Source organism: Rhinoderma darwinii, chromosome 11 (assembly GCF_050947455.1).
Source record: "Rhinoderma darwinii isolate aRhiDar2 chromosome 11, aRhiDar2.hap1, whole genome shotgun sequence".
In the NCBI taxonomy this organism is placed as follows: domain Eukaryota; kingdom Metazoa; phylum Chordata; class Amphibia; order Anura; family Rhinodermatidae; genus Rhinoderma; species Rhinoderma darwinii.
In genome coordinates this window covers 88,950,410-88,967,931 of record NC_134697.1, presented here as the reverse complement: position 1 = coordinate 88,967,931, position 17,522 = coordinate 88,950,410, and the positions used below count along the sequence as shown (strand labels likewise).

Genomic DNA, 17,522 nt, shown 5'->3' with positions numbered 1-17,522 from the left:
GACATGGGCCCCCTCATGCTGCGGGCCCTGTGGCAGCCGCTATGGCTGCTACAGTGCTACTTACCCTGCCTCCTAGACAGGCTCACTCTAGAAGCAGAATCCCCGTCCAGCCTCTGGCCGGGGATTCCACTCCTGGAAAAGCCATGATGGCAGAGTCAGCACCCGGCGGCCAAGTGCCCGGGTTCGCCGGGTGCGGACTCTGGCCCTGTGCTAGCAGCTGATCATTTAGGTCCTGTAAGCGGCAAAATGAGGCCTCCATGGATCAGACTTGTTTTTCCAACACATCCCACAGATGCTCGATCAGATTGAGATCTGAGGAATTTGGAGGCCAAATTAACACCTTGAACTTGGTCATGTTCTTCATTCCATTCCTGAACAAATTCTGAAGTGTGGCAGGGAGCAATATTCTGCTTCAAGAGGTCACTGCCATTAGGAAATACCGTTACCATTAAGGAATGTACTTCGCCTACAACAATGGTTAGGTAGGTGGTGCGTGTCAAAGTATTATCCTCTTAAATCCCAGGTCAGAGCAGAACATTGCCCAGAGCATCACACTGCCTCTGCTGGCTTGCCTTCTTCCCATAGTGCATCTTGGTGCAATCTCTTCCACAGGTAAGCGACGCACGCGCACCTAGCAGGCCACATGACGTAAAGGAAAAGGTAATTCACCAGACCAGGTCACCTTCTTCCATGGTCCAGTTCTGATGCTTACGTGTCCATTGTAGGCGCTTCAAAGACAGCAATCTGCAATGCCCTGTGTGTCGAAACCTTTTAATCGTAACCAGCATTAAATATTTCAGCAATATGTGCGACAGTAACTTGAACTAAACGGGCTAGTCTTTGCTCCACACACACATCACTCACTGAGCCTTGGGCGTGCAAGATCCTGTTGCCAGTTCACCCATTGTAGGTATGAACTATTGCATACCGGAACACCCCCTGCCGTTGTGTAGAGTGTCGTCTAGCCATCACAATTTGGTTTTTGTCAGTCTGTCAGATCCTTACGCTTGACACTTTTTCCTGCATAACTTCAAGAACTGACTGCTCACTTGCTGCCCAGTAAATCCTACCCTTGCCATTGTAGCGAGATAATCAATGTTTTTCATGTCAATGGTTTTAGGCTACAATCACATAAAACAGATTTCTAATGGATTTTCCATCCGGATTTGCGGACAGAAAATTCACAGCAGCATACAGTAGTAGCAAAGTGGATGACATTTTAACAAAACTCACCCTCATGCACATTATTCGGCGCAGAAATTGACCTGCGGTGTGAATTTTTGCAGATTTTTCCCATTATACTAAGAGAGCAAGAAGAAATCTGCAACAAATCCTATGGTATCGGATTACCTGCGGATCCGCAGCAGAATCCGGAAGTCCAGATAGTTCAAAATAAGGATTTTTTCAAGGCAAACAGAATTGAGAAGCAATACAAACTTTCAAAACGTAACAATAACCCCCCCCCCCTTACGATTAGCAGGAGGACTACTGCTCATCAATGATTCTGTTATTACTGTGTTTGGGTTTTGTCAGGCAATGCCTTTGGTCTGAATCTGGATTTGGTCATTATTTAGCTTTTTTGGGCCTATATAAACTTCACGCCTGGATTACTCAGGTGCTGGTTATACTTTTTCTGGCATGTGCTAACTCTTTCCAGATTCTTGTTTGGGACTCTACTCCTTGTTTTTTTGTGTATTTGTTTGTACTGTGAGACCTGTTGGTCTTCTGAGAGATCTAGTTTTTGTAGAGCGGTTTAAACTGAATCCTGGGATCAGCAGTTCCACTGGTTTGTTTGCCTTTCCTGTCCGTTTGGTCTGCTGCCAAACTGTGGTCTTGCCCTGCTGTGGGATAGCATACAAATAGGGTCAGTGAGTGCTATAAACCCTATCCACCGTTTATTTGTCTGTAAGGGTATGTGTACACGACCTATCTTCAGACGTAATGGAGGCGTTTTACGCCTCGAATTACGCCTGAAAAGATGGCTCCAATATGTCGGCAAACATCTGTCCATTGCTTGCAATGGGTCTTACGATGTTCTGTGCAGACGTTCTGTAATTTTACGCGTCGCTGTCAAAAGACAGCGCGTAAAATTACGCCCGCTTCAAAGAAGTGCAGGACACTTTGAGACGTTTTTCATGGACTCCATTGAAAAACAGGTCCAATTACGTCCGTAATGGACGCCGTGAAAAACGTCTGAAATTCAGGAGCTGTTTTCGCCTGAAAACAGCTCTGTAATTTAAGACGTATTTTGTGTTGCCGTGTGAACATACCCTAAACTGATTGAATGCTATTCATCTGTCGTCCACTCCATTTGTGCATAGTCTTCATCTTCTACTATCTCTGGTGTTCGGTTTCGCTTGTCCACTGGTGAGTTACTTGTGCCTTTCGTTTTCTTTCCGTGTTGATGTGTGCTACTGTCGTGTGCATGAGGCCTTATACCTAAAAATGTCAATCTGGTACCTTCTCCAATAACAATAGATAAGATCTAAAACCTTGTGTATTCCCAAGGAGGCCAAGAATGCTTACCTACCCCAACATTCTACCGTAGATACCAGGTCCTGCCTCTTTGCAGATACATTAGCAAGAGATATCAGGATGTACATTATAATGTCAGGAAGTCTGTAGCAGGAGCTACGGAGCTTGTGTCCTCTCACATCAGAACCTAGGCCACGCTCCAAACATTTTACACCCTTGGCAACGCTTCTCAGGTCCCGCCGCTCTCTGTACACCCAGCCTCCATCGATGACGTGTAAATAAGTGATGACACAATATTTCTGGATATTGCTTGAAGCCGGGTGTACAGAGACCATAGGCGACAAGGGAAGCACCAGAGGAGGGGAGAATAATGTTTTGATTTTTCTTTTGTTATATTCGCTGCAGGGAAATTCCCACAATTTACGCAAATTTCCCTGCTAATTATAAATGATAGGAGCACGGTCCGTAAAATAAAAAAAATAGGACATGTATTATTTTTTACGGCAGATTTCTACGGCACAGGCACCCTCCCGTAGGCCATAGAAATGAATGGACCCGTAATTACAGACGATTTTACGGTCGTGTTCATGGGACCTAATATGGGATGATGGGTCCAGGGCCCCCACATGACATAGAAGTAAATAGAATAAAAAATTACTGTCAAGACTAAACAAGGAGGATATGTGACCTTTTACAGCATTTAATGCTTATCATTTACCGGTGCTGATGTCTGTAGGAATTTCCTCCTCCTTACACTGAGTTACATCCTCATATGTCTCTTCTTCTCCTTCTCTTATGTCTTCAGTTTTTATATCAGTCAGATGTGTAACCTAATTCACCACATATGGAACAAATTATGTAAAATTAAGAAAACCGTTGGAAAAGTTAAAAAATAAACCAAAAATTCAGTTCATCATCTCCCTAAATATTTTAAGAACAAAAAATAGAATAATGCTAAATTAATGACCTGAGACAGCATTTAGTAATTCCATCTACCTGATGATCCTGCGGGACATTGTGACTTTCCTCTGGATCATTCTTGGAGTACAGAGGACTCGGATATCTCTCTGGTGTTTCTTCCTTACTGGGTTCAACTGCAGAAAACACAGTGACTGTAATCCACAATTATTCATGTAATGGCAGATTTTGGCATAAATTGCATGGGTTTAAAAGTCACCTCTAAAACAAAACAAAAATTTGGGACAAAACTGGCTACATTTTGCCTTACTTGACAAAACATTAAAAAAAGGCACAAAGCAGAGTTCAAATTGTATGGCTGCTTATAGCCAGTGTAAAAGGTAATTCAAACAGAAAATTCGAAATGCACCAGATTTTTTTAAAAGTTGTACGCCTTTTAAAAATTTAGATGCAATTTTAGCCAACTAAACGCGAAAATTTCATGTCAATATTAAGAAAATTGGGACATTGTTTATATGTGATAATCAGTTGGAATCCACATGTAACACGTGGCAATTCCACAACTTAACTGACCTGTAAATTGTAGCAGACCTTTAATTTCCAAAAATGGCCTCGGATTTTTATACTTTTCTGCCATTTATGAACTACTACAGTTTTTTTTTGCGTTATTCACACATGCCATTTTTATTGCAGTGATGCAGCAGAATTTTATGTTTTTTTTTATTACAGAAAAATATTGGAGAATTTAAAAAAAAGAAGTATATAAAAAATTGTTAACTACAGCAAAAAACGTATATGCAAGAACAGCCTAAGAAAACTAAATTGTTATAAGGCTGTGCTTTGTGAACTTAAGTTTTCATTTAAAAGGGGTTTTCCGAAAGTTTAAGAAAAGAACCTGATGTAATAAAAAAAAAAACAAAAAAAAAAAAACATAACATGACATTTCTGCGTTCAAGCCCCTGCCGATCCCACATCGATGCTCCGGTGCCCCCTACTGGTCTTTGTTTACTTTCTCGGAGTAATAACAGTGGTTGGCTGCAGCGGTCACGTATATTTATGGCATGTTATCGCTCCAGGAAAGTAAACTAGGACATAATTTAACTTGCGAGTAATGTTTGCTTTTTTATTTTATAACATTTCCTGTGGTCCGTTTCATTTCTTGAATCTCGGGCGACCCCTTTAAGGACAAGTTCTTTTCTTACCTGGTGATGTGGTAGTCGGATAATCCATGATGTCAGCATACTGATCCTTATGTCCTTCCATATACTCCCACTCCTCCATGGAGAAATGGACAGTGACATCCTGACACCTTATAGGAACCTGAATGACATAAACATACAAATTCAGTGGGAAATAGGGGTCATCCATGCAATATTTTTTTCTAAACAGGCCTGTTTAATACCTCATGGCTCCATTTGGATAAAGGAACCCCATGGCACGGTACTGGCAGCTTTTTCATGAGCGAGTTCCTACCCACTTTACGTCTGTTTAAGCAGTTGCGGATTGCCCAAAGACTATAAATGTCCGGACGGTTCGCCCATTAGGGTTGGAGGGGTTTGCCCATTAGGGACATTTATGGCATATCCACAGGATATGCCATAAACGTCAGATTGATGCGGGTCCCACCTCTGGGACTCAAACCTATCTCTAGAATGGGGCCCCCTTGACCACATACTACCGTTCTCGGTTCCTGTAATTTTTGACTATGTAATCCGAAAACAGCGTAGCTCATTGACATACGCTCGTAATTCCCATAGAAATGTATGGCAGTTACGGAAACAGAGTAGCTCAGCTAGCTACGCTGTTCTCTGATTACACTGTCGGAAATTACAAGTGGCAGCGGAAACACAGAAAGGTAGAACGGGTTTAGGGGGCCCCGTTCTAGTGATAATTGCGGGTCCCAGAGGTGAGATCTGCAACAATCTGACATCTATGGCATATTCTGTGGACATGCCATAAATATCCCTGATGGGCAAACCCCATCAAGCGCGGACCGTCCGGACATTTTTAGTCTATGGGCAATCTGGTTAAACAGACGTATAGTGGCTAGAAACTCACCCATGGAAAAGATGCCAGTACTGTGCCATGGGGTTCCTTTACCCAAATGGAGCCATGGGGCATTGAACAGGCCTGTTTACAAAAACCTCTAAACCCTTTTTGAATTTTTTGCATCCTTGATACTGCGTGTTGTAATGATATGGGATTATTCCAATTCGCTGCCCAGGTACTGGGTTATGCTATCACTTTTTCTTTTTGGTTGTATTGTATATTTGGTTATTTGCTTTTCTCCATATTGAAGGTCTGGTTAGTCACATGTTTGCACACTTTTTAATTGTTTTTAAAATGTTTTTTCTTATTGTTATGGAATATAGATTTTGCTACGATCTAAGAGGTGCAGTCTTTTATACATTTATTTCTAGCTTGATATGGTATTTCCTTACATGCTGACCTAGATATCAATTGGTTGTGCCCGTCTCTCTTTGGCAATATCTTGAATGGGACCCAAACTATCCCCCCCCCCCCCTCATGGTCTTTGGTTTTTGGTTTTTAAAGCAAAGTGTCAGATATTATTTAAGGTCCTAGCTTGAACGGCTTGATACACACACAACACAACACACACACACACACAAGGTTACAGTAGTCATCATCCACACACACACAAGGTTACAGTAGTCATCATCCACACACAAGGTTGCAGTAGTCATCATCCACACACAAGGTTGCAGTAGTCATCATCCACACACAAGGTTATAGTCGTCATCCACACACAAGGTTACAGTAGTCGTCATCCACCACACACAAGGTTACAGTCGTCATCCACCACACACAAGGTTACAGTCGTCATCCACACACAAGGTTACAGTCGTCATCCACACACAAGGTTACAGTCGTCATCCACACACAAGGTTACAGTCGTCATCCACACACAAGGTTACAGTCGTCATCCACACACAAGGTTACAGTCGTCATCCACACACAAGGTTACAGTCGTCATCCACACACAAGGTTACAGTCGTCATCCACACACAAGGTTACAGTCGTCATCCACACACAAGGTTACAGTCGTCATCCACACACAAGGTTACAGTCGTTATCCACACACAAGGTTACAGTCGTCATCCACACACAAGGTTACAGTCATCATCATCCACACACAAGGTTACAGTCATCATCATCCACACACAAGGTTATAGTCATCATCATCCACACAAAAGGTTATAGACATCATCATCCACACACAAGGTTATAGTCATCATCATCCACACACAAGGTTATAGTCATCATCATCCACACAAAAGGTTATAGTCATCATCATCCACACACAAGGTTATAGTCATCATCATCCACACAAAAGGTTATAGTCATCATCATCCACACACAAGGTTATAGTCATCATCATCCACACACAAGGTTATAGTCATCATCATCCACACACAAGGTTATAGTCGTCATCCACACACAAGGTTATAGTCATCATCCACACACAAGGTTATAGTCGTCATCCACACACAAGGTTATAGTCATCATTCACACACCTCCCTCCCGGTATTCCCAGCAGTCCTCACCTCTCCAGTCAGCAGCTCAGTGATCTTGTTGGTCAGGTCCAGGATCTCCTGATCTTTCTTATGTATTAGTGATTGAGGTGGAGACATCGTGATAGGAACCTGGTTCCTGCTCCATCCTTCACCCTCTTCAGTTCTCTTCTTCACTACGGTGTAATCCTGTACATGGAGAGACAGTGATGTCACTTTATACATTCCCGTCACCTGTCCCGTCATGTGCTTGATGTATTAAGATACAAGTCATGACATGGGATATAATTCCCAGAATCCCTCACCTCGCCAGTCAGCAGCTCAGTGATCTGGTTGGTCAAGTCCAGGATCTCCTGATCTTTCTTATGTATTAGTGATTGAGGTGGAGACATTGTGATAGGAACCTGGTTCCTTCTCCGTCCTTCACCCTCTTCAGTTCTCTTCTTCACTACTATGTAATCCTGTAAATGGAGAGACATTGATGTCACTCTATATATTCCCTTCACCTCTCCCATCTTCCCAGAATCCCTCACCTCTCCAGTCAGCAGGTAGATCATCTCTAGGGTGAGGTTTAATATTCTCTCAGTCATCCCATTTCTGTTCTTGTCCATCATTAGAAGGTCAGTCAGGAGAAGATCTATTTTTCTCCTTAAGAAACCTGAGGGAAACGAGAGCAAGTTATAAAACATTCTATATGAAGTATACGATCCCACTAATTGGAAGTTATAAAGGAAAATTCATACTGGAATATATAAACTAAAAAGAGCACAGCCTCTTAATGAACATTAACTATTGGAGTAAACTGTAGGAGCCATGTGTTTAAGGCTACAATTCAGTTACATTGAATGTTTCCCTCTAGTGTGTTGGTGTGTAGCATATTTTTTTTCTTTTAATGTTGATGATTATGGGAACAGTTAATGAAAACCAAAAATTTAGTCTCTGTGAAAATTTGAATATTGGGTAAAAGTTGAAGATTGGTCACTCATGGTGTGACACTGTAATCAGCGAATCAACACAAAACGCCTGCAAAGGTTTCCTAAGCCTTTAAATGGTCCAACAGTCTGGTTCAGTAGATTACACAATCATGGGGAAGATGCTGACTGTCTTCTGGACAACTGTCAAGTCATTGACACCCTCCACAAGGAGAGTAAGCCACAAAAGGACATTGATAAAGAAGCTGGCTGTTCACAGAGAGCTGTATCCAAGCATATAATGGAGAGGAAGGAAAAAAGTGTGGTAGAAAAAGGTGCACAAGCAACAGGGATAACCGCAGCTGTAATGACGGGGTAGGGAGACAGACAGGTGAGCCCTAATCTACCCGCCACTCAGTCCCTGCCTACTTGTAACGGCCCGTCCTAGGCGACGGCGTACAACTGGGCGACGGTCCCTACGCTCAATAAGTGCACGACAGACAAACATACAAGGGTACACAGAAGTTAGGGAAATGGGGCAGTTGCCCACGGCAGCACCGTGAGCAACAAGAGTAGTGAACGAGCCGAGTCAAACCAGGAGTGTACAAGGTACCAAACGAAGAGCAGGAGAATTGTCAGTAAAGCCAGGGTCAAAATGAAGCAGAGGACAAAATGTTCAAGCAGCAGTAGCAGAGCCAGGAAACACAATCACAGGCAAAGGAGGAGCAGGAAATGCAGGTATAAATAGACAGAGGGCGGGAGCTAGCTCCGTCTGGCCAGGCTGTGATAGGCTCTCCCACTCCTCAGCCTCCCAGCCTGACTGGTAGCAGATCGTGTCACTCTCTCAGACTTAGGAGCAGGTGCAGACTGTTTACCCACACGCGTTGACACAGAAGCTGTGTCTGGCAGATCCTTTACAGCAGCCTTGAAAGGATTGTCAAGAAAAGGCCATTCAAGAATCTGATGGAGATTCACACGGAGAGGACTGTGGCTGGAGTCAGTGCTTCAAGAGCCACCGCACACAGACATATCCAGGACACGGGCTACAACTGTCGCATTCCTTGAGAAAACGTCAGAAGCGTCTTACCCGGGCTAAGGAGACAAAGTACGGGTCTGCTGCTCAGTGTCCACAGTTCTGTTTTCAGATGAAAGTAAATTTAGCATTTCATTTGGAAATCTCGGCCCCAGAGTCTGGAGGAAGAGTGGAGAGGCATCAATCTAAGTGTCCTGCGGTCCAGTGTGAAGTTTGCACAGCCAGTGATGGTTTGGGGATAGTTTGCTGGTGTTTGTCCACTGTGTTATATTAAGTCCAGAGTCAACGCAGCATCTAGCAGGACATTTCCCAGCACTTCATGCTTCCCTCTGCTGATAAGATCGATGGAAATGTTGATTTCATTTTCCAGCAGGACTTGGCACCTGCCCACAAGTACCGATACCTGGTGTAATAACCACAGTATCACTGTGTGTGATTGGCCAGCAAACTCGCCTGACCTAAACCCCATAGAGAATCTATAGGGTATTGTCAAGAGGAAGATGGGAGACACCAAACCCAGCAATGCAGACGAGCTGAAGGCCGATATCAAAGCAACCTGGGCTTCCATAACACCTCAGCAGTGCCACAGGCTGATCGCCTCCATGCCACGCCGCATTGATAACACCTCAGCAGTGCCACAGGCTGATCGCCTCCATGCCATGCCGCATTGATAACACCTCAGCAGTGCCACAGGTTGATCGCCTCCATGCCATGCCGCATTGACTACACCTCAGCAGTGCCACAGGCTGATCATCCCCATGCCACGCCACATTGATTACACCTCAGCAGTGCCACAGGCTGATCGCCTCCATGCCACATTGATAACACCTCAGCAGTGCCACAGGCTGATCGCCTCCATGCCACACGGAATTGATAACACCTCAGCAGTGCCACAGGCTGATCACCTCCATGCCACGCCGCATTGATGCAGTAATTCATGCAGAGTCGGAGCCCAGACCAAGTATTGAGGGCAGATACTGGACAGACTTTTCAGTAGGACGACATTTCGGTATTAAAAATCATTTTTGAAATTTGGCTTATTTAATATTCTAATTTTCTGAGACACAAAATTTTGGGTTTTCATTAACTGTTACCATAATCATCAACATTAAAAGAAAAAAAATGCTGGAAATAGATCCCTCTGTGTGTAATGAATCTATAGAATATATGAGAGACACTTTTGAATTGAATTACTGAAATAAATTAACTTTTTGATGATATTCTAATCATTGAGAAGGATTAGTATGTATATACTAGGCCAGGGTGCGCCAAGAAAATAATCCCCACACCATTACTCCACCTTCACCAGCCAGTACTGTTCACACCTGACAGGAAGGGTTCATCGATTCATGCTGCTTGCAGCAAATTCTGACCCTCCCATCAGCATGGTGCTACAGAAATCTGGATTTCTCTGACCAGGCGATTTATTTTCGCTGCCTTTTGCCCACTGGAGTCTTTCCTTTCTGTTTCCCTTAAGACAGTAATGGCACTCTAACTGGTCGTCTGCGGTTATTGCCCATTTGTGCTTAGGAATAACGGGCTGGCCCAGGCTAGTCTAGAATCAATGACCAGGCCTTGTTCAAAGTTGGGGGTTATGTGTCTAATTTTTATACAGTAGAGCTCCAATCATTAAAAGGGAAGGTGTCCCTAATAAAGAGGCCATTCAGTGGATAACATATTAACATTATATATAATCTTATACTATAGACACACACACACTATAGATACACACTGTATATAATACACATTATATATGCACCTATATTACATATCTATACATACACAGATATAATATACTAAAGCCATACCTCCCAACCGTCCCGGCAGTCTGCAAAATGTCCCGCTGGTCGCTGCATCCAAACAGCTAATCGCTGCTGACTGCAGCAGCGATCAGAAGAAGGCAGGAGTCTTGCGGTGGTGTTCTCACTGCGATCGATGCCGGCACGGGAGTGGACCAGGACTGGACTGGTTCACTCCTGGGCCGGCATCGACATTAGTGAGAACGCCGCTGCAGGACTACTGACTTCTGACGGTGAGTGATTTCAAAAGCAGAGCGGAGAGTGGCAGCAGTAGGGCCGGCTACCTCTACCGCTCTCAGCTCTGGTGGCAATGTGGCATCTACAGGGGGGCTGTGTCTGGAGCCACCTGCAGAGGGGCTGTGTCTGGAGCCACCTGCAGGGGGGCTGTGTCTGGAGCCACCTGCAGGGGGGCTGTGTCTGGAGCCACCTGCAGGGGGGCTGTGTCTGGAGCCACCTGCAGGGGGGCTGTGTCTGGAGCCACCTGCAGGGGGGCTGTGTCTGGAGCCACCTACATGGGGGCTGTGTCTGGAGCTATCTACAGGCGGGATGTGTGTGGAGCTATCTACAGGGGAGCTGTGTCTGGAGCTTTCTACAGGGGAGGGGGGCTGTATCTGGAGCTATCTACATGGGGCTGTGTGTGGAGCTATCTACAGGGGGCTGTGTGTGGAGCTATCTACAGGGGGGCTTTATCTGACGCTATATACAGGGGGCTGTGTCTGGCGCTACCTACAGGGGAGCTGTGTCTGGAGCTACCTACAGGGGAGCTGTGTCTGGAGCTATCTACAGGGGAGCTGTGTCTGGAGCTATCTACAGAGGAGTTGTGTCTGGAGCTATCTACAGGGGAGGGGGGCTTTGTCTGGAGCTATCTACAGGGGAGGGGGGCTTTATCTGGAGCTATCTACAGGGGGCTGTGTGTGGAGCTATCTACAGGGGGCTGTGTGTGTAGCTATCTACAGGGGGGCTGTGTGTGGAGCTATCTACAGGGGGGCTGTGTCTGGCGCTATGTACAGGGGGCTGTATCTGGAGATACCTACAGGGGAGCTGTGTCTGGGGCTATCTACAGGGGAGCTGTGTCTGGGGCTATCTACAGGGGAGCTGTGTCTGGGGCTATCTACAGGGGAGCTGTGTCTGGGGCTATCTACAGGGGAGCTGTGTCTGGAGCTATCTACAGGGGAGTTGTGTCTGGAGCTTTCTACAGGGGAGCTGTGTCTGGAGCTATCTACAGGGGAGCTGTGTCTGGAGCTATCTACAGGGGAGCTGTGTCTGGAGCTATCTACAGGGGAGCTGTGTCTGGAGCTATCTACAGGGGAGCTGTGTCTGGAGCTATCTACAGGGGAGCTGTGTCTGGAGCTATCTACAGGGGAGCTGTGTCTGGAGCTATCTACAGGGGAGCTGTGTCTGGAGCTATCTACAGGGGAGCTGTGTCTGGAGCTATCTACAGGGGAGCTGTGTCTGGAGCTATCTACAGGGGAGCTGTGTCTGGAGCTATCTACAGGGGAGCTGTGTCTGGAGCTATCTACAGGGGAGCTGTGTCTGGAGCTATCTACAGGGGAGGGGGGCGGTGTCTGGTGCGATCTACAGGGGGGCTCTGGTGGATGATTTTTCCATTGACCGGTAGAAGAGTTACACAACTGGAAAAAAAAAATCCCCATCATATAACTCTGCTACCTGTCAATTGAAGAGTCATCCACCACAGGGTCTCCCTCTTGACTTTCATTGTTCTCAGCCTTTTGGTTTGTCCTGCCGCTGCTGCCGCCGTGATGAGCAAATGTTATACCCAAGATAGGAAAAGTAACACAAAAACGATATAACCGGATCCATAATATCTGTGATATCCAGACAGTCTAGAGATCCGCAGTGAGAATGTGCGAGTGTTATTTGCAGAAGGATCTGGCCGTGATTTGATCTGTTTATGCGGGATATTGGGCGTGGCTTAAAATGTCCCTCTTTTCCGAATTCAAAAGTTGGGAGGTATGCTAAAGCTATGTACAAACCTGTACTATATACACACACACACACACTATAGGTATACACTGTATATAACACACCTACGTTATATATCTATAGATACAGATACATAACCTACAATCCTGTACTAACTATATATATATATATATATACACACACACACACACACACACACACACACACACACACACACTACAGCTAAACACTTTACATTATATATAACCCTGTACTATATATACACACACAATATAGATATACACTGTATATAATACAGACTATGTATACACACACACACACCTATTTCATGTCTATAGATATATAACAACATTGTATACAACCCTGTCCTAATATAATATATATATATATATATATACATACACACACACACACACACACGCTATAGATCTATACACTGTATACAATACACGCTATAGATCTATACACTGTATACAATACACAATATATATATATACACACACACACACACTGTATATAATACAAGCTAATATATATATATATATATATATACACACACACACACACTGTATATAATACACGCTATATATATATATATATATATATATACACTGTATATAATACACGCTATACATATATACACACACACACTACAGCTAAACACTGTACATTATATATAACCCTGTACTATATATATACACAGACACACAATATAGATATACACTGTATATAATACACACACACACACACACACCTATTTCATGTCTATAGATACAGATGTATAACAACATTGTATACAACCCTGTCCTAATATATATATATATATATATATATATATATACACACACACACGCTATAGATCAATACACTGTATACAATACACGCTATAGATCTATACACTGTATACAATACACGCTATATATATATATATATATATATATAGACACACACACACACTGTATATAATACACGCTATATATATATACACACACACACTACAGCTAAACACTGTACATTATATATAACCCTGTACTATATATATACACAGACACACAATATAGATATACACTGTATATAATACACACACACACACACACACCTATTTCATGTCTATAGATACAGATGTATAACAACATTGTATACAACCCTGTCCTAATATATATATATATATATATATATATATATACACACACACACGCTATAGATCAATACACTGTATACAATACACGCTATAGATCTATACACTGTATACAATACACGCTATATATATATATATATATATATATATATATAGACACACACACACTGTATATAATACACGCTATATATATATACACACACTACAGCTAAACACTGTACATTATATATAACCCTGTACTATATATACACAGACACACAATATAGATATACACTGTATATAATACACACACACACACACCTATTTCATGTCTATAGATACAGATATATAACAACATTGTATACAACCCTGTCCTAATATATATATATATACACACACACACTGTATATAATACATACTATAGATCTATACACACTATAGATCTATACAATACACGCTATAGATGTATACAATACACTCTATAGATCTATACACTGTATACAATACACGCTATAGATCTATACACTGTATACCATACACGCTATAGATCTATACACTGTATACAATACACACTATAGATATATACACTGTATACCATACACGCTATAGATCTATACACTGTATACAATACACACTATAGATCTATACAATACACGCTATAGATGTATACAATACACTCTATAGATCTATACACTGTATACAATACACGCTATAGATCTATACACTTTATACCATACACGCTATAGATCTATACACTGTATACAATACACACTATAGATATACACAGTGTATACAATACACGCTATAGATCTATACACTGTATACAAAACACACTATAGATATACACAGTGTATACAATACACACTGTAGATATACACTATACATGATACACACTATAGATATGTATTATTTATTTTAAAGCACCATTAATTCCTGGGCACTGTACATAGGAAATACAGAAGGGTTTCAATACACAACCTGAGACAATAAAAACATCGGCTTATTGAGTAACATACTGGGACAGGAGTGAAGGCACTGGCACTGCCCGCATGGGCTTATAATCCACAGAGGAAGGAGACAGATATACACAGTCTATAATACACATACGACATATAGATATATTATTATACACAATGTAACCATCACAGGAACAATAAATAATACTCACCACTTATCAGCAGATGTAAGACCTCAGTGGGCTAAAGGACCTTTGATGATGTCATGATCATGTGATCAGTCACATGTGTGGGAGGAGTCATGGAGTTGTAACATTCCCTAATCTAACTCCCCCCCTTTACATTAGTCATGAGAACTTGACCCCCGTCATTCGGCAGCATCCCTCGCACCCCAATACACCTCATGTCCGTCATACACAGATACCGGCTGGTGTCGGCTCCTGCAGCTTTATGTTACTGCCCCCTGTGTTGAAAAGATGGAGGAGCGATGTACTGACAAACACTTCTTACATTTTGTGTCCCCCTTATTTCCTTATAGATTGTAAGCTCTTGTGATCAGGGTCCTCACTCATCTTGTTTGTCACTATGTAATGTCTGATATTGTCTATACGTGTTCCCTCTGAATTTTGAAGTGCTGCGGAATATGTTGGAGCTCTATAAATGAAGATTATATTTATTATTATGAGTCGGGTGTCCGGGAGAATAATGTTGAAACCGTCTGGGGCCCTAATGCAGCAGGGCCTAAGGAGGCGCCTGTAAAAATCACTATATACTGCAATACATTAGTATAGCAGTAGATTGTGCGATCACCGGTTCAACTCCACTAGAGGGATTCATAAAAAAGTATTTTTTTTAAGGTACCAGAAAAATATTAAAAGTTAAAACAAAAAACTTTTCCCATTTTTTGGCTGGATTCACATGAGCATATTACGTCCGTAATTGACGGGCGTATTTCGGCCGCAAGTCCCGGACCGAACACAGTGCAGGGAGCCGGGCTCCTAGCATCCTAGTTATGTACGACGCTAGGAGTCCCTGCCTCTCCGTGGAACTACTGTCCCGTACTGAAAACATGATTACAGTACGGGACAGTTGTCCTGCAGCGAGGCAGGGGCTCCTAGCGTCGTACATAACTATGATGCTAGGAGCCCGGCTCCCTGCACTGTGTTCGGTCCAGGACTTGCGGCCGAAATACGTCCGTCAATTTTGGACATAATGTGCTCGTGTGAATCCAGCCTTTCCCTAAAGTAATGTTAAAAAAAAATAACATTAACTGGTATCACCACGTCTGTAGAGGTCCAAAGTATTGTGATATAACTTTAAGAAAAAAAAAAAGAGCCAGAATTGATGTTTTTGGGTCACCTTAGCTCCCCAAAGAGATGGAATAAAAAGTGATCAAAAAGTCGCATGTAGTACTAGACAGGGTTGTCCGCTTTCACCCCTGTTGTTCGCGGTGGTGATGGAACACCTTTTGGTAGCGGTGAGGAATAATAATGACATAAGGGGTGTTCAGGTTGGTGAGATGCATTTTAAGGTATCTGCGTTTGCCGATGACTTATTCTATATTACACAACCATATCTCACATTACCACCTCTGATGAAATCTATTCGGACGTATAGCTATTTTAGTAATTATAAGATGAACATTTCTAAGAGCGAGGCCATGAACATTTCGTTGCCGGCGTTTGAAGCTCATCAGTTGCGTAGTAATTATTATTTTTCATGGAAGACGGGCTCGCTGAAATATTCAGGGGTGAGGATACCTTTTGCTATGCGGATTCCTACTCTCTAAATTTCCTGCCTATTCTCCAGACTCTTAGAACTGACTTGGCCAAGTGGGAAGCCAAGGATTTCTCTTGGCTGGGAAGAATAAGTGCGGTAAAAATGAATGTCCTGCCTCGTTTGATGTATCTCTTTCAGACGGTTCCGTGTGTTCTGCCCAGGGTTTTTTTTTCTTCAGTTAAATAAAGCACTGACCAGATATATTTGGCGAGGTAGACCCAGGGCCGCCAATTTTTTAAAAAGGGGCCCACACTCTGCCGCTGGAATTAATATACTTACGGCAGTGTGGCTCTTACGATTTCATTTCGGTGAAAGGAACAGGTCCCATCACGAAGCAGGGGCCCGTTCATTACATCCGAATAAAACCGTAAGGGCCCGCTGGAGAGTGAGATGTGCCCGCCCCTCCTCCTCCACAACAGCGTGACAGCGTGTGGGGAGGAGACAAGGGGTGGAGACATCACAGCAGCGGGAGTTATGAGCTCAGCCTCGGAGGATACGTCCAGCAGCAGCAGCAGTCGTCGTCTTCTTCTTCAGACACAGTGAGTACTAAGTTATGTCTGTGTCCGGCTGCTGCTGCCCGGAGCCTCCTGAAAAAATCTCCTCCTGCCCCCATAGAAAGTAAATATCTTACCCACCTGTGTATTATGTTAACACCGCAGCATAGGATTGTATCAGCTCTACGGCTCTTATCTCCCGTCCTGTGTAACATGTGACAATAAACCTGTCTTCTCCCTCTGTTTACACAGGACAGGAGAAAAGAGCCGTTGAGGAGCTGAGTGATCCAATCCTATGCTGCAGTGTAAACTAATACAGACGTGGGGAAGATTTTTGCTTTCTATGGGGAGGGGGTAGAGTTAGATGATAATGGGGGCAGGGAGCTGATAATGGGGGCAGGGAGATGATAATGGGGGCAGGGAGATGATAATGGGGGCAGGGAGATGATAATGGGGGCAGGGAGATGATAATGGTGGCAGGGAAATCATAATGGGGGCAGGGAGATGATAATTGGGGCAGGGAGATGATAATGGGGGCAGGGAGATGATAATGGGGGCAGGGA

General features: G+C 43.4%; 1 protein-coding gene across 1 annotated transcript in view; it reads right to left on the bottom strand.

The window, feature by feature from the left end:
- LOC142663002 (uncharacterized) overlaps nt 1-14,991 on the bottom strand; it is a 38,606-nt gene extending 23,615 nt beyond the window's left edge. Inside the window, exons 1-7 of the mRNA XM_075841296.1 lie at nt 14,899-14,991; nt 7,460-7,584; nt 7,232-7,387; nt 6,960-7,115; nt 4,596-4,713; nt 3,472-3,587; nt 3,194-3,305 (exon numbers count right to left, since the gene is read on the bottom strand). Of these exons, the coding sequence (XP_075697411.1) occupies nt 3,194-3,305; nt 3,472-3,587; nt 4,596-4,713; nt 6,960-7,115; nt 7,232-7,387; nt 7,460-7,540 (739 nt within the window). The 5' untranslated portion in view covers nt 7,541-7,584; nt 14,899-14,991. The remainder of the gene's footprint in view (nt 1-3,193; nt 3,306-3,471; nt 3,588-4,595; nt 4,714-6,959; nt 7,116-7,231; nt 7,388-7,459; nt 7,585-14,898) is intronic.
- Between the last annotated feature and the right edge of the window lie 2,531 nt (nt 14,992-17,522).